This window comes from Equus caballus, chromosome 4, assembly GCF_041296265.1.
Source record: "Equus caballus isolate H_3958 breed thoroughbred chromosome 4, TB-T2T, whole genome shotgun sequence".
Taxonomy (NCBI): domain Eukaryota; kingdom Metazoa; phylum Chordata; class Mammalia; order Perissodactyla; family Equidae; genus Equus; species Equus caballus.
The window spans coordinates 5,194,944-5,213,606 of record NC_091687.1 but is presented as its reverse complement, the minus strand read 5'-3'; the positions used below and the strand labels follow the sequence as shown (position 1 = coordinate 5,213,606).

The window sequence follows — 18,663 nt, the reverse complement described above, 5'->3', positions numbered from 1 at the left end:
CACAGTAGGCGTGATCTATCCTTAGTTACTAACTGACTGTATTAGAGCTGATACCACACTAGTCGCTGGGGCTCCTGCCATCAGGTGTTTGGGCATTTCCGTGTGTGAGAGAGACCTGCTTGTGTCCACTTTTTGCATCATCTGGTGCTCAAACAGCTCTCCTGCTTTCCAAGGTGGGCTGTGTTCCCTCTCTCTTGTCACTCATAAGAAGTATGTGGTTCCCTATGTTGACTGCATGAATGGCCCCAATTCTTCATCCTTCCCTGTCCTTTGTCTCATAATTTTGCTGTGCCCTCCTCCTGTGGGTGGGTCTGATTCCCCACCTGTAGGCATGGCCATATAACTGACTTGGACCAATGAGATGTTAGCAGATGCGTCACAGCAGAGGATTCACACATCCTTGATCTTGATTTTTCTGTGTCCCTGCCATCACCACAGGAAGGACATCCTAGCCTGTTAGTTCCAGGAAGAGGATGAGAAACACATGGAGCAGAAACACCCTCAGACAAATGTAGCCCAGATGCTCCAAGCTCCAGGTGACCCACAGACTTGTAAGAAATAATAAATGATTGTCTTCCTAAGCCACTGAGGGCTGGGATGGTTTGTACTCAACAATAACTTGCATACTCTCTACTCTGTCATCTCCACGGACCCCAGAACTCCCCTTCTCTGCTTCTCAGGCTTCTTTCCCACTTAACCTCACTCTGTCCTAGCTCCTGGTGGCAAAAATTGGGACCTTCTGTGGCACCAGGGAAGTGGAAGAGGAAGTAAAAGGGGGAAATAAAGACAAAGCAGAGAAGACAGACGTCAACTGTGAGATTCTCATGGGAAAGACAGAAATCTTAATTTTCCCCATGCTCAGCCTGATTCTGCCTAAATTCTCCCACCTCTTCCCTCCCCCAGCCCTTATTTCCTACCCTTAATTCTTTATGTTCCCACAATCAATCTTCACAGTGAGGCTGGGGTTCTATTATAATAATTGCTGATTTTTTTTTGAATATTAACTAGATATTAAGCCCTGGGCTAAGTACTTTCCTTGGATTATATCTTTTAAACCTCACTTTGATGCTTTAAGATAGATAATGCGATCTACATTTTACACATGAAGAAGCTTGAGAGACATCAAATGATTTGCCCAAGATCCACAGCTAGTAAGTAAGAGCTGAGGTGCTAATGCCGGCAGTCTGAGGTCAGAGCCGTGCTGGTGTCGCCCTCGGCACCACACTGCCTCTCTTTGTTGCATCTCCTTATCCCCATTTCCTACTGTCATTCTTCTTGCCCCTCCATAGGCAACCATTAATGTATATATTTTTATTTGAATATATTTTTGCATAACATGGATGGTTGTTTGGTATACATTATTTTTAATTCACGTCAATGATATTTTATTACCTATTTTATTGTTTCCTTCTTTTCACTAAAATCCATTTTTAAGTTCCCTCCATGTTGCTATGTGTTCATTTAATTTGTTTTCTCTGACCCGCTACATAATAGTCTATGGTCACCACTCACCCAAATTACTTATCCACTCCTCCATAGTGAATATCAGACTTTCTCCAACTCTTCACACAACTAACGCTTCAGGGAGCATCTTCATACACAACCCCTTATGGTCCTAGTGAGAAATTCCTGGATACAAATCCAGCATCACCGTTCGGTCCTAGGGTATGTTTAACAGTTGGACCAGGTCACTCTCCAGAATGGTTGGTTCAGTCCACACTCCGGCTAGCAGTGCATGGAGGCCAATGCCTGTGATCCCATAAAATTCCGCCAGCCTAAAAGGTGCAAATTGATAACTCATTGCTGTTTTAATTTACACTTCTCTAATTTCCAATGATTTGGGACATTTTTTCATATGCTGGTTCTGTTTTGAGTTTTCCCTTCTACAAACTGCCTTTTCAGAATCTTTGCTCATTTTATAACTGAGTTTGATTTTTTTCTTATTAATTTGGAGGAATTCCTTGCTTGTTTGAGATACTTGTTAGGTTTGAAACATTCGAAGTAACTTCTCCCAATATGTCACCAAGTCTTTGTCCTTGTCCTTCCTGAAGAGAAGTCTTATTTTGATGTAATTCAACTAATATACTTTTATGCCTTATCGTTTTTGCCTTTGAGGTTTTGTTTAAAAATTCTACCACACCTCCAATTCTCAAAGATTTTTATTTTATATTTTTGTTTATTAACTTTACGGGTTCACATTTTTATTGCTTCTTTTAAAAATGTGGTTGATAAAACAATCTTATTCTTATAACACTATGAGTGAAATAAGCTTTGGAAGGTGGGTCCAAGAATTTGATTGCTGTGCACGTCAATTATTTCCATGAAAATCACGAGCCCATTTAAGCACTGAAGGTTGCCAGGATATTTACGAAAAGGAACTCTAATAATACTGGTTTGGCTATGGTATTGGCCTCTGTATCGTTACATTAGAATTGTAGTGTCATTCTGATTATAAATGGCCTGGAGCAGCGTTGCTTGAAGTGGAGTCTTCAAATCAATACAACACATTTACTTGAATGTGCTTATTAAAAATAAAGACTCCATTTGTCAAAGCCCAGAGAATGGATAACACAGAGGGATGTAAACTAATGTAAACTATGACTTTGGTGGATAATGATTTGTCAGTGTTGGTTCATTGATTTTAACAAATGGACCACACTGAAGTGGGATGTTGATGGTAAGAGGAGGCCTTGTGTATGGGGAAAAGGTATGTGGGAATTCTCTATAGTTTCTGCTCAATTTTGCTATAAACCTAAAACTGCTATAAAAAATAAAGTTTATTAATTAAAAAACAAAAAGAATCCAGAGCTGTTCCTAAGAACTACTGAAGCCAGAATTTCATTTCATTTAAAATAAGCATCCCAGGTAACTTCATTTCATTTAACATACACATCCCAGGTAAATATTATGCTCATAGAAGGTTGATAGCCAGTACCTGAAAATTGATATTATTTGACTAATAATAATAACAATGATAAGGCTTGCTGTGTTACCTAGTAGGTAGGAATAGCCGGGGGCGGGGTGGGGGGCGGGGGCAATGGATCACTTCAGAGTACATCAGGAAAGACAGCCAGAGAGAAATAGGCTTTTGGGTAGTGGCGAAAGAGTCCCCCATGATTTAACTTCTAATAAAATTTTTGTTACTTATGTTTGTTGGACTTGTGGATTTTATTTGCTATGTTTATGGTGAGGAAAATAAAGATGTACCCTGACCAAAACACAGGGACCTACTAGCTTAGCGGCATTAAATTTTTATCACCCTATGGGAGAACTAAGATGATCGTATTCTCCTACATTCGGGGGATTCTTATCTTTATTGCTCCTTCTGCCTGGGTGGAATTCCTTCCCTATCACTTCTGAAGGACATCTCCCGCACGCACTGTTAAGGCCTTGGGTTTGTGCCTCATCTGTCCAGCAATGCAGTGACGAATTCTTAGCCATGCTGAAAATGGGTAACATTGTAAGGTGTGAGTCTCATTTCCATCAGGGAATCATGGCTCCCCTTGGTGACTGAATGTGAAGAGCCAGCTATAGGGGGGAGTTCTCTGGATGGGAAATGCAAAGGGATAAGCTGCCCCTACTTGTCTTGAGACCTGGGCGTATGCAGGAAGATTACAACAAAACAAAACAAAACCCTTAACTAATCAACAAACTAACCCTCACCGGTCTTATTAAAAACACCCAGAAAGCGACCAGATGAAAAAATCACATTTACGCATGCGGAGGAAGCAATCTCTAGATCTCGACTAGGCCTCCATCACGATGCAGGGTTGCTAGGAACAAAGGGAGACAGTGGGGTGGGGCGAGCGCTTAGGGCACCAGCTCTGCACCGCGTGAGTCATGGCGTCTGATAGCACTATATACTGTTTGTCAAAAAAACCAGAGCTCTAAAAATAACAACAGTTGATGTGGGTCAGACTTTGTGACAGATAGTTTATATGCATTATCTTATTTTCACAAAATCTCTGGGAGGCAGGTTCTATTAATGTCCTCACAGATGAGGACGCTGAGGCTTAGAGAGGTTTGCCTGAGTTCACCAGCTAGCAGGTGGCACAAATCTACTTCCCAGGGCTGCCAGAGAGATGTTTCCAAAAAAGGCAGCAATGGAACTGTATCAGAGAGGTGATTATTTAGCCCATTATAGGATGAACCTTGGGTATCTTCATGGGTTACCTGCCTATTTCTAATTATAATATCTCAAACTAATGAGATGTTCTTTATTTCCCCTTTCTGTGCCATAGCTTCCTCATCTGTAAAATGAGGGCGTTGGGTGGACTCATTGATCCCCACCTCTGGCTGCACTTGAGAACCTTGTGGGGAGTTTTCATACCTGGGTCTACCTTGTGCCGACTGCGTTAGCACCTCTGCAGCGGGGCCCAAGCACTGGACTATTTGTTGAAGCTCCCCAGGTGATTGTAAAGAACCAAGCGACTTCTGGCTCTAAATGTCCTCACTCTGAGATTATATTTCAACATTCCTTTAGCTTGATTCTCAATCCAGATGAGAGGAGAGAGTTGGTCATTATTGCCCCACATCTGAACAGTTATCAAGCCCACCGCTAAGACTGCTCCTCAGGTTCACCGACACAAAACAAAACAAAACAAAAACAGAACACTCACTGATGCTTTTAGAAGATTTTCCTGAAAAAGGGACTTCAGGACAGTGTCATCTGCCACCATGTACCAATCTACACAGCATCTTTGGGCCCCACTTCTAAGGCCAGGAAAGATTCTTTTTTCTTTTTTCTTTTTTTAAACGGGGGAACTGGAAACAAAGCTTCTGGAGACCAGACAACCGCCTTTCTCCTATCTGGACAGTCTGGTTCATTTTGTACCTTGGCACTGGCACCAAAAGGCCAGTCTCTGGTGAGGAACTATGAGGCCAGCAGATGGAGTTTGCTCTCATGACTCCTTTTTGGGCTTGTCACCTTCTCTGGGACTGGGGACAGTTGTTTCAGAATTTCTTTGGAGAAGGTGCCCTCCGTGAGGGCTCTGGTTCAGAGCTGTCCTTTAGTGAGGGCTGCAGCCTCACCTGCCGCTGTGATGGGCTGTATCCAGCTCCCCCAGCCTGGGCTTCTCTCCAGCGACCAGCCTGTCTCATGGCTCTGTCAGAACATACGTTGGGGTGGCCGACACTAACGCCACAGCCGTTCTTCTCCCAGGTTGAAGTCTGCCCTTCAGATCTCTTGACAATGGCGTCACTCTTGCTCTTGTGGGCTCTGACAGCACATCGACTTGCAGACAGCATTGCATGGTAGTTGCCAGAATTCATATCTCCCCTCCTGATTATTCCAGGTACTTCACCGAAGGTGGCGTGGTTGAGTTAGAGAGATGATATCCATTCAGGCCAAACTGATTTTTCTCCCCCACCAAATTCGAGGCCCAGGTTATGTGTGCAGTAAAGCAGGAAGAAAAAGCCAAAGAAATGCACAAATGTAGCACTTGCTGAGTATCAGCTGGCCCAGTGACTGTTGAAGAGCGATGATGTGGGCAGTGACAAGCGACTTCTTCCTAAAGTTTAGATTTTAAATAGACGGCTCTAAAATGAATGCCTTAGCAAGAAGAGAAGACTCCCCACCTCTCCCATCATTCTTACATGTCTCTGCTCCACAGCACGTCGACCGTATTTTTCATTTCTTCGTAGTTGTGTTCTCCTTTGTTTATTTAATATTAATAGACTCTCTGATGTTTTTCCACAAGCTGATTTTTTAAAAACCTCTCAACAGCTGAAAGCTTGTACGTCAAATTGTCCTTGGGAAGCAGTCTCTGCTTATTATAGCATCATCTTTCATGGGTGCTGGAGTAAGTCAGCTGTCAGAGAGTGGCATTGACATGTTTTATACAGAGGTGGCACCAACAAAGTGCCCTTGGGAAGCCACGAATATCAGAATGGGATCCGACCTCAGAAATATCACCTTGTACCTATAACACTAAGTGTCCTACTCAAAGAGACTTAGGGCAAACCCTGTCCCACTCATTTTCAAACTCCCAGTGTCTATCACTAGGTTTGACCTGCACGATGCATGCAAGAAATGTTTGGTGAGTTGAATGCTGTAATTGTCCCCATTGCTTGGCACACACTCAGTGCCCAGCACATCTTTGTGGCTGTTGAAATAAGGCCTAAGGAAGTGTAGGGATTGGCCTCAAGTGGCAGAGTTCCAGTGTAGCGTTCTAACATACCACTCCTTGACTCTTTTAAAATATCTATCTATGTGTAATGTGCAAGCAAATTTATTTCCTCTGCAATCAGTGAAGTAAGGGACAAACTGTTTGATGTACAGAAGACATGGTAAGTGGGGACATTAATTAAATATTTACACAATTTTTTTCATGAAACTGATTCAATAAAAACAATAATAATAAGTGCTCAAATTTATTAAGCATTACCATGTCCCAGGAACTATACTGCTGGAGGTAACAGATAAACAAGATGTAGTTCTGTTCTCAAGAAACTTAGAGTGAAAAATGAAATTTGCAGGTTTTTGGAGAGTCATATTTTGTGAAGCACTAACAGAGACAACACATATTTCTGCAAGTAATCTAACATTTATTTATCTTAGTATTTGATTGGCACTGTGTTCTTTTTTTTTTTTGAGGAAGATTAGCCCTGAGCTAACTACTGCCAATCCTCCTCTTTTTGCTGAGGAAGACTGGCCCTGAGCTAACGTCCATGCCTACCTTCCTCTACTATATATGTGGGACGCCTACCACAGCATGGCTTTTGCCAAGCGCTGCCATGTCTGCACCGGGGATCTGAACCGGTGAACCTCGGGCCACCAAGAAGCCAAAAGTGCGCCCTTAACTGATGTGCTACGGGGCCAACCCCGCGGTACTGCGTTCTTACCCACCCTACCAGCTGTCAAAAACAACTTTGTTTCTCCTTTCTAAGGGCAAGTAAAGTGACAGGTTACATTTTCATTGTGTTCTTTGACCTCACAATGGAATCACTGAACACGTAGCAAGAACATAAACATTGACTCTGCCACCAAAGTTTCATGTGCATTAAAAAACAAATTTGAGTGGGAAAGCTGAGGCCCAAGGAGATTTAACTAGCATTAAAGTCAAGAACACTAACATTTCACTTACTGTCTGTTCTTTTGATAGAGCACATGGCAAAGAACCAGAGACTCTGGGATGAGTAAGAGAGAAGCTAGAGAAGTTCATTGTTGGGAAACTAAGTGGATAAACAGGAAGAAAGTAAACTAGTATGTTTATGGGGGAGAAAAATTGTCAGAGGTCTGTTTGTGGTCTACAAGTTTCAATGTGTAGCTGAAAAGACTAGAAATAATAGATTTGCCCTGAAATAAAAATGGTTTACTTGAATGAGCAAGTCTGTGTTACAGGTTAAAATAAAAACAGCAAATTTAGAAAAAGATAACTAATTAACTTCAAACATTGAGGTGCCTATCAAAGCTGTCAAGTGTACACAGATCTGAAATTAGACTTGGTCTTATAAAAGGAAAAAGATTTGGCAGCAGATCAGTAACCTGGAAATAAGAAATGTAATCCATAAACCCGGGCAGTGTCCATGAAGGTCATTATGCTCCCTATTTTCAGCTCTCATGATGATACTATTTAAAGGGAGAAGAGGTAAGAGGCAGGGGGGTGAAGCTGGTAAATTTTAACCTAACTAGAAGACATCATTTAAAGTTATGCTGGAACGTTGATGGAAAATTTCCTGATAGGGCTAAATCGTGATCATCACGCCTTTGTTGGATAAGGTTTCTTTTTAATTTTTTATTCTCTCCTCCTTCCTTTCTTCTAGCTGGTTTGATATTTATCCAGACATCCTTTCTCAGGGACTGAAAAGATGAGTCCTTATCTGAGACACTGAAAAGATCATTGAAATGTCAAAATTATTTTGGCTATTGGAGTAAAGTGGATAATGATGGAGTGTGTGACAGCTATTCGAAGTCAGCACTCCCTCTGCCCTCAGATTCCAAGACCACTTCTGACTGATATCCACTAATTGGGGAAGGCTGAGAGGAAGATACAGACTTTGAGGGTATCATTTGAGCTTGGGTACCAGTCAAAGAGAGAGCTCCCTCTTCGAGCACACCAGGGTACGTTCACGACCTCAACGTGTATTTGTTGAATGGACTAGAGTTCAGGTGGTCTCCAAGTTACCTCTAGGCACGGAGGGTAAACTGAAGGAGACAATTTCTAGCCACACATCCCCGAGTGACTCCTGTAAAGTTCTCTTCCTCCCACCACACTTTTGGATGTCCTCTCTCTCCTCCTCCTCCCCACCGGGAGTGGCACTCTGCCCTGGTACCTTGGCTGGGTAGCAGACAGCACTGAGAACATACATGTCTCTAGATGCCCAGCAAGACATGGGAAACTATACCACCTGGTGAATACGTAACTTTAACCATTACAGACATGATAAGTGTTTCTAAATAAGTCAATAGTTTAAAGTAGAACAGGGAGAAGCAGTGGGTGGACATTACAAGGAGGTATGTTTCAACTTAACGGAAACAGCAACTTTCTAAGGTTAAGATCCGTGCAACAATGGAATGACCTACCCATGAGATACAAATTAGAATAGACTCATACGTTCATTCAATAATTCACTCATTCAACACATAACTACTGAGTGTCTACATATGCCAGGCATTATTCCAGGCACTGGGGATACAGCAGTGAACAAAAGGAACAAAAATCCCTGCCCTTGTGGAGATTTCCTGGAAGGAGACAGAAAATTAACAAGAAAAAGAGATAAAATATATAGTGGGTTAGATGAGATATGTGTGATGTGAAATTTTAGAGAGGTTGGCTGGGGAACACCTCTTTGAGAAGGAGACATTTGGGTAAAATCTAAGAGGTGAGGGAGCGAGCTCTGAGATTTTGAGGAAGACCATTTTAGGCAGAGGGAACAGCAGATGCAAATGCCCTGAGATGGGACTGTCTCTGGAGTGTTTGAGAAACAAAGAAGTCACTGTGTCTCGAGCAGAGGAAACAAGGGGGAAACACTGCGAGGAGGTCAGAGTGGCAAAGATGGAGGCAGCTCCCCATGGTTTTGTAGACCAGGGTAAAGGACTTTGGCTTTCACTCTGAGTGAGATCATCCAGTCATTGAAGAGTCTTGAGTTGAGGAATGGCATGATCTAATCTACCCTTTAACAGGATCATGCTGGCTGCTCCGTTGAGATTAGACTGAAAGGGTGCAAAGGTGGAACCAGCGAAACCATGTAGGAGTGACTTGCAGTGATGGCCTGGACCAGGATGGCAGCAGTGTTGGGGGGTGAGAACTGAGAGAATTCTTGATATATATTGAAGGTAGAGCTGACAAGATTTTTGGATGGGTTAGATGTGAGTTGTGAGAGAAAGAGAAGAGTGCAGAATGATCTGATCAGTGCAAGTTGTGATCTCATCAGTTGGAAGGATAAAGTTGTCATTAACGGAGTTGGGGAAGATTAGGGGGAGGGGAGGTGGGGAAGAAGGCTGTGTGGAAAACGCTGGGAGCTCAGTTTTGGAAATGTTAAGTTTGAGATGCTAATGTGATCTTCAAAAAGGAGACAGTTGGCTATATGAGACCAGAGTTCACTGGACAGGAGGAGGCAGATTAAACTTGGCAGTCATTAGGGTTTAGATGTTATTTAAAGCCATGGTGCCAGTTGAGATAACCTAGGAAGCGAGTGTAGATAGAAAGAGAGGAGAGAGAGGGAGAAATCAGCAAAGGAGACTGAGAAGAAAGAGCCCCACAGAGGCAAAAGGAAATCTAGGCAAAGTCAGCTACTGGGAGTCAGCTAAAGAGTTTCAAGATGGGGCCAGTGGTCAACTTGAGAAAGCTGCTGACAGGTCAATATAAGAATTGAAACTTAGCAGTTAGGAGTTTGGGGGTGACTTCGTAAGACGGTATCTGTCAAATGCTGGGGGTGAAAACCTGACTGGAGTGAGTCTAGGAAAGAGTGGGAGGAGAGGAATTAGAAGCTGCAAGTACATAAAACTACTCTGAGGATCCGGGGTCTGCTCCAACTCTCAGATTAATTTCAGCCCTTCTGAAAAAGCGCCAGGATATATGCAGTTTTTTAGGGGTACATTCTGAGACGCTTTGATGACCATGAGGACTTTGTTCAACACAAATCCCTTTGGGAAACTGACAATTCACTATGGCCTTACTAAATTTCTAATTCAAAGCACTTGCAGATAATTTTTTCCTGGGCTTTCTGATCTTACCTCACCAGGTTTTTCTAAAGTTACGTAGTCAAGTAAGAGGATCGGTTTTAAATAAAGGCTATTCCCCATTCTCAAATGTATTAAATTTTTGATTAAATAGCATTACCTAAAAGCTACCAAATGGAAATAAGGCTAAACTTATTTAAACCTTGTACAGGACTGACCTGTCAAGTTGAAAGCAACAGAATCAGCCTCTGTTAAGAACTGATTACATCATGTTGTGTCATAGAAAGAACTTGCAATTTCTTGTAAAATGATTTGGGTTTGAGTCCTGGATCCATTCATTCCCAGTTGTGAAAATTTAGACAAAATATTTAACTTTTATGAGCCTCGGTGTCTGATGTGTAAAACTAGGATGATGGTAACTATCTCACAGGATTATTGCAAAGATCAGATAAAATGTTATATGGGAGAAATGTTTAGTAATAGTGAAGCCTACATAGATATTAAGTGTATATTATCGATTATAAGTTGCTTCCATGCACATGCTTTTTTTGGACTCTCCCAACCCTCTGGAGGAGGCAGGACTGGGTGTTATTGTTATTTCCATTTTAAAGAAGGTGAAGCTGACGCTCTGAGATGTTAAGGGACTTGCCCAAAGTCGCGTGACTAATACGTGCCAGAGTTGAGACCAGAAACAAAGTTTTTCCTCTGATCTGGGGCTCTGTCCACTGTCAAGGTGTCCACACGGACACCACATGGTCTGGGAGTCCAGCCAGGCAAGGAGGCTCCTCTGCCTGGGCCAGAGTTTCTAAATCCCACTCATTCTGCTCTTGGTGGTGAAGGAGCGGGGCTGTGACAGTGCGGTTCAGTGGGTGGACATATGGCAGAGGGAGAAACATCCTCAGCGTCCCAGAGTTCCTGCCCCTTGACCTTTCCCTTTCCCTTCGCCTAGTCCCCCCTGCATTGCTAACAAGGCCCTAAAAGAGCCTTAAATGTGTTCACTGCTATGACTAACAGGAGCTCTTACTGCCCTCAGGGCATCTTGCAAGGACACCTCTGAAGGGGTCCCCCAAATTGGAGTATATTAGAGCTGGAAGAAACCTCAGATGCTATTTAGCCAGGGCTGTAATTTATAGATGAGGAAGCTTGATCCTGGAACTATTAAGATATGGGAGCGAGGCTCCTTGGCTCATAGCGCACTAGCTCTGGGCAGTGCATGCTCTTTCTGCTACCCTATGCTGCCGCTCGCCGTGTGGCCGTGCCACCGCACGGTACCTTAAATCAAATTCCCGGAGCGTTTCTCAATTAGTTCTTTCAGTAAAGTGGGTTTATTCTAACTCCCCCCATTAGAGCATTAAAAAGAGCTTAAACTACTTAATAAATGGTGGCTGGAGTCACCTCTTGATGGATGATCATGTTTTCTCATTGGAAATTTAAGGGCTGGAGGACAAAGTGACTTTAAAACTGCTCATGAGAGGCCCCAATTATCTGATAAGCAATTCCAAACAAATGAAGAAACAGACCTCTTTATGAACAGTGTCTGATAAGGAAAGAGAGATTTTGTGGCACAGGACCTTTGAAAAACATAATTATTTATCCTCTCACAATTAATGAAAGAAATTGCAATGAAGCTTTCATTTAAAATTCTTTTTATCTGGAGGAAACTTTAATTTTACATAATTAAATTGACTTCGCAGTTCAGTGTGTTAAAATATGCAATTAAGCAGCCTATCAGGGTTAAATGCCTACTGTTGTTGGCTCATTTAGACAGCAAGCTGCTGAACTCCCAAACAGGAATGAACATCTGCCCGGCCACCATTATCTCCAGAGCCAAGGACGGCAGGCAGCCTGCAGGGCTGGCTCCCCAAACTCAGAGTAGACCGTTCAGTTGTCTTGCATGTGCCAACTCCTGTATAAAGTTAGTTGGAAATTTGAAAAGTTTCACTTCTCTTTTTCAGTGGGGCTTTTTTTGGTTTTTTAGCATGACAAAATATTCTGGGACTTTGATGGAGCCCCACAAATGATTAACTTTCTCTCTTACAGAAGTTCCCTATGAGACAACACTTGCATCTTCAATGGTGTTGCTTCCTGTTTGTTGAAACGATGTTAAAAGTCCTTTTTCTCAAGTTTGCCATTTCACAATTTATGATAAATTCCAGCTTAGATCTCTTTCAAATTATCTTTGCACTCTTGGAAAAGGAGGGGCTTAAGAAACGTTGTGGGCGGTGTTGAAGGGGGACACTGAAATGGGATTAGGGTAATTTCACTGGAAATTTATCTTAAAAGGCAGTGGTTTGTGGAGCGGTAGAGTACATTCCTTTGTTTTCCCTCTGAGTAGCACCTTTGTGATGGTTAATTTATGACTCAGTAGCATCCTCCATTCCCTTTCATCTAAAGACTCTGTGAGTGAAGTATAGTTCAACAATTACAACTGAGCTCCCTTTCCTTCTTTGATATATTCTAGAATTCACATAGCAGTGTTTCTTGTTTCCTTCACTGAGGTGGTTGTTGGGAAGAACTCATGGATCTAAGCAATATCCTTACTGTAATGATACACAGAAAACTTGAACCCATTTGGTGGCTTTTCCAGATAAACGGGGAAATGTGTTACTAGATTAATTACAAAAGCTAGAAAAAGAAGGTATGATGGAGACATGAGACTGCTCAGGACAAATTTCCTCAAATTGGGGCACATGATACATTCACAGGTCTATTCTCTCTATGACGCTCCTGATAACTTATTATAGGACGTAGGTTGTTAGGATGACTGACAGACTGTAAAACTAGAAGATGGTAAAAGACATTACAGTGTGTACAGTGATATAATGTAAATCAAAATGGATGAATGTTTTCCTCTTTTGAGCCAATGCTTGCGATATGGTATTGTCTGCTTCCATGATACCAGAAAGCATCATGGAGTTAATAAATTCTTCTAAAATTCCATGAGCTAGATTGGCCCCTGTCTCATTGTGTTGCCTTGGAACCCAAAGGAGGCCTTGGCTCCCAAGGGACATCTTGGTAGTTTTATCAGAAAAAGAATTAATAGTGAAAAAAATGTTTTAATGAGTGAAAAGTTAATGTATCTATGCAAACTGTAAAAGCACCCATTGATATATAACCAATTTCATATTTACAAATAATTATCTTAGCAGATCTCTCTTCCCGTAGGATCTACAGAAGGTAACATTGACAGTATTTACTTTGGTTATTGATGTCCTTGAAAGCCATTAAACCACGGTTCAATGAAACTATGTTCATAAAAAAACATACAAAACCACTGATTGGTCTTCCCTGAAACAATCTAACTTTGGAAGAAGTGTTTAAATAATGCGAAACAAGAAAAGCTACTTTGTACAGCAACTATAAATCTTGGACCCTTTCTTAGAATTGTGCAGGTTTGATTACGGTTTTTACAAAGCTTAGAAATCCTGGTCTGATCTTATTCAGACCCTATTGTATGAGGATATGAAATCCTTACATAGTAGAACTGTTGAGATCTTCTCTGAGTTCCAGATAAAGCAATTGCAACTGTGAAATAAAAATGTGGTGCAATTGAAATGTTCCATCAATAAGGCCTGATGCTCTTTGCTACTTTATTGCATCTGATTTGATACAGATGACTGCTATTAATTTTAGTCCTTCAGAATCAGATGGAAGGATACACGCAAATGTGATACATGCAAATGGAGATAATGAACACAAAAATCACACTCAGACAGTCCCTACACCTTATATTGACCTCTTTTAACTTTCTTTCCCATTGACATTTTACCAAGGTGTTCCCAATATATTACTGAGTGGAAAATGATGCTTTCTTGAATGAAAACCTAGATGGAAGAGGTCAGACATCAACATTTAACTGAGCTAACCAGAAGAAAAGACCCATTTTGAAAACTGTTGAGCGTTATTCTACAATCTTAGCTGTTCATTTTTGAAGCATGAATCCAGAACTGTTATCATTCATATATGTGGATAGGAGTTAGAATTCTCAATTGCCATGTAAAAATCTTCCTGGTTTTGCCATTTTCTCTTTTTCTGAATTTTCGTCTCCTTATTTGTGGTCAAAGGATGTCTGGAAAGTTCAAGGCTCTCACTATAACTTTGAATTGTACAGTGAATAGAGAGCACTCTGGCCCATCAGCGGGTAGTGGTGGAAATCAATCATCTGTAGAACAAAATGATGTTTTCTTTCTTTCTTTAGAGAAAGGTCACTTATCCTAACATTAAGCATCATTATTAATTTCGAAGTGAAGTTAACTGGCCAGAGACCTGTGTACATCCTACAGGTCACAAGGACAACAGACAAGGGCTCCAAATTAATGAGTGCATGTGAAAGCACTTTAAATCCATAACATGCTTGATAAAGTGTAATTATTATCTACATATCATCCTTTTTACCTAGAAAGGACAATTGTGAGAGGGAAGTAATTGTGTTTTTAGGACATGTCTGCACTACTCCCCTGTGAAAGCACTACTTTTGTGTTTAGAATATTTTTGACAGAACCAAGTAAACCAATATGTGTTCTAGCTATAATTCGGGGAGATAAAATGTTCGTGGACCACTGCTGCTCTCCTGGACATCTCGATCTTCTCTCTTTATGGCTCCTGGTTTACAAGCATGAACAGTGATGGTCTAAACCAAGCTTGCTACACTATCATTACACGTGACATTCACGTAGATATAATATATACTTATTTTGAGGCCTGTTGAAGCAGTGAAGAGTTTTGGAAGTTAGCAACTACTTGAAATAACAAGCTAAATTTCATAATTCAAGGATGCATCTAGTTCCCAATTAGGAATAAAAGCCAGAAGAAGCAGCCACTCAGTTGAAGGTATTGGTATGAAGTCCAAAGTATGAAAGATAACATAAGGATAAAGCCATTAAGTGAATCTAAGTCTATAACAAAAGAGAGACAGTAAGATTCCATCCCAAGAAATTGGTTTAGAAATCTGGAAAGAAAATCAAAATATTCATCTTGAATAACAACTTGCTACCTGCGGTCGGCACACTACAATATTTATGTATCATTCACTGGCCAATGTCCTATTTTCTATCCTAGCTTCTCTGTTTCAGAAGGCGTTTCTTTCTGAAAAGAAATGTGAGGACTTTTGATTACCCAGATAACACATTTAAAGTTCGGCTAATTAGGTAACCGTTGCAATCTCTAGCTGTAACTATTTAGGGACAATATTGCTACTTTTCTCTGAGAGGATGAGTCTGGATTCAAATATTGTGAACGGTTTAATAAAGACTTGTGTAGATGATTTTATGAGATTACCCAGGCATTTGTTTCAACCTGGAAAATAGCTGAATAGTACATGGAGAAGATACACTCTCCATTTAACGAGGTAGACAAAAAAAAAAAAAGTATCATCGCCATTAACTTACAGGGGGAGGGCAAAAGAAACTGGAAGAAATGTATTTAAATAATAATAATAGACTCAGCCTCAGAAAGGTAAGTGTGAAAACACTATATTTTAACTGTGTAAACTCTTTGAGTCGAGTCTAGGGGAAGTCAATGAACTAGACAGCATTAAAAGATGCAGCAAATTAGATCCACAGGGGAAGCACTGGTCCTCGATGGGAAAGAAGAGAGAGCATCATTTTCTGTGCTTGGAGCATCCGGGTAAGGATCCCCTGAAGCAATCTTACCTTTGTTTTCTGCCTTCAGTTCCTCTGCCATCAAGCTGTCTTGTCGGTTACCAAGCACAAACGCCAGAAACGAGAGGATCAGGGCATCCAAAATGCCAATAATAGCCAGGATGTACGCCCAGCGGACTGAACAAGCCCCGAGCGTGTACTTGTCTGTCTTTTCTCCACACATCCGTTTAACTTCGTCTGAATCCCAGCCATCAGGGAAAATCATACAGCCAAGCACAAGGCAGGCAGCTGAGAGAGAGAGAAAAGAAAAAAGACAAAAAAAATGGAGTGAACATAAGTTTTATTTTAGCAAAAATTGCTACAGTGCATCAAATCACTGTTTTGAACTCTTGATTTAAAAAACAGCAAATCCCACCACTCTTCTACCCTGTTTTTTTATTTCCTGGCTAACTTAACAGCAGCCCGGCTCCCCAATGAAAGGAACTCTGGGAATGCTCTTTGTACCACGAGCCTGAGCACTCTGAGAGAAGTGAAGGAGTGTTGATTTCTAAGAAAATACTAAAAATAAATCGAATTTCGGTGCACAGTTGTGGGAAGGCTTCCATTGCAAATAAGCAATCAGAACACTGCAGAATGACTATCCAGTGGTGGCTTTGAAGAGCTATGACGGCAGCCAGATAAGGGACTAGGGTGACATGGAAAATGCCAGAATGTATATTGACTTGAGTCATGGTAAAAAATAATTTCATATTGCGACCCCTACACACACACGCGCACACTGAAAAGTTTCTTAGAACTACTTACCACATGCATTGCACTCTGACATTTTCTGTGCTGTTCTCTGTTCTATTTCATTTCTAAAAAGGCTGAAAAACAGCGCCACACAGTGTGGTACCACAGAGCTTGAATGGAAATTCAGGAATTTAAGGAGAATACATCTCTTCTATTTCCCAAATATCACTGTGTGAATCCTATGAATACTTTTAATAAGAATATGTTACTTTGAAGATTAAAGAAGATAAGTAGCTGTTGTTGCCCCTTTCTCTATTTAATTGAATTATTTAGGGGCAAATGATGGTAGTTTTAGGTCATATAGAGCTTTCTGAACAGGTCTGTTCATTCATTAATTCATTCACTCATTAATTCAAAAACTATTTATTGAGTATCTCCTATGGAGTGCCAGGCACAGCTCTCAGTGCTGGGGATACAGCAAGAAAAGAGACATGGTTTATGTTATCATGGAGCTTACGTTTTATCAGGAAAAGAGGCAAAAAGAATAAGTGAGCATACAAATAAAATAGTTGTTAGTTGTGATAGGTACTAGGTAGGAGAGAAACAAAAGGCTGAGATAGAGAATAAAGGGTGGGACCTTTCTTTAGAGGAAGTGGTTAGGTAAGGCCACTTGGGAGGATGACAGCTGAAGCTAAAGCTAAAAATAGACAAGGCATTGGACATTCGAAATTGATGGGAAAGGTGTTCCAGGCAACAGCACATGCAAAGGCCCTAGGGTTGGAAAGATACTCGGTGTGTTTGAGGAGCTACAAGGAGATCAGTGCCTGGGATGGAGAAAGCGATCACTTTGAGGTCGCAAAGGAGGCAGGGGCTATGCACCAAGGAAGGTTATTGTTTCCAGGGCACGTAACTGAAGAAGACTCCGATGGCACAACCAAGTGAGTTCTGTGACTCTCAGGGCCAAACAACGCCTGACACTGGCAAGAAGGGTTGCTGTGTAACTCTTGCCTCACTGCTCCTTACTGAACAAGCCGAGTGGACCCCTACTGTCCTATTGTTAAACAGGAACGTGGCTCTACAAGGCGGGTCTGGAGGAAACAGAGACAAGAGGGCTAACGAGTAGGAAGAGTGCCCGGGAGAACTCGGATTTAGGGTTTCTTGCCATTTTACAGAATGATACTTCAAAACTTTGCATCATGCTTGATTCCTCTCTTTGCTCCACGTCCCAAATGTTGCTATGCTTTTCTCACCTGTATCTCTGAACAGGTAGGCATCACTGACACTTCCCTACTTTAAGCCTTTGCCATGCCTCAAAGGAATGCTCACTTCTCCCTGCCTTCAGTTCGCCCCCATGTTATCCTATATCACCTACTACTGCTCGGACCATCACACTCAAAACCTTTTGCTGGCTCCGCACTGCTACGGAAGAGCACTCAGACCTGTCAGTCAGGTACTCAAGGCTCCATGATCCAGTCTCCACTTATTTCTCCAGCCTCCGTCCCCCTTACACTCTCCACTTCACTTGGGTTGAACTGCACATGAATCCCTGTCCACACACCAAGTGTTTGGATCCCCCTCTTTTCTCTTCTGTCTGGAATATTTGACACTATTGTCCCTAAGTGTTCCGCTCTTAAGTATCTTTCACCATTCAAGTCAAGTGCGACCTCCTCCACAAAGCAAGCCATCTCAAATTCTTGCCCTACAATATTGCCCTTCTCTGAACTCCTACAGCTGTTGACTATACCTATCTTAGAGTCCTTGTGGCTTTTTAGATTCATTATATTTATTTAGAGGTATTACCTCAATTAACAGACTATAAACTTTCTGAGGAAAGGATCTTTGGTCAGTCATCATATTCATAGCACCTAAAACAGTGCCTTGTAGATATCTGGCACTAAAATACTTTTGAATGGGAAAGTGAATGAATGAATAAATGATTGAAACACCTAGACAGCAGACTCTAAAATATAGTTTATAGAAGTCAATACTACAACTACTCAAGATCACGAATCTAGTTAAAGTTGGATTCATTTTTAATAGGTGACATTTAAGAGAGACAATTTTGTTACGACGAGACAACACATTACAAGTACTTGGGAGATTAAATAGAAAAAAGTGAAGCTGATGATTTGAAAATATTTCAAATTCCCATCCAAGTCCTCGGTACCAATATGCTCTCAAAAGCATTTCTAGCGATGATGATCTGTG

General features: G+C 41.4%; 1 protein-coding gene across 3 annotated transcripts in view; it reads right to left on the bottom strand.

Annotated features, from left to right (window-relative positions):
* Nucleotides 1-18,663, bottom strand: part of LHFPL3 (LHFPL tetraspan subfamily member 3) — a 483,666-nt gene that overhangs the window by 130,853 nt on the left and 334,150 nt on the right. For all 3 annotated transcript variants that reach the window (XM_023640148.2, XM_001489278.6, XM_003364773.5), the window contains exon 2: nucleotides 15,775-16,011. In XM_023640148.2, coding sequence (XP_023495916.1) covers nucleotides 15,775-16,011 — 237 coding nt within the window. The remainder of the gene's footprint in view (nucleotides 1-15,774; nucleotides 16,012-18,663) is intronic.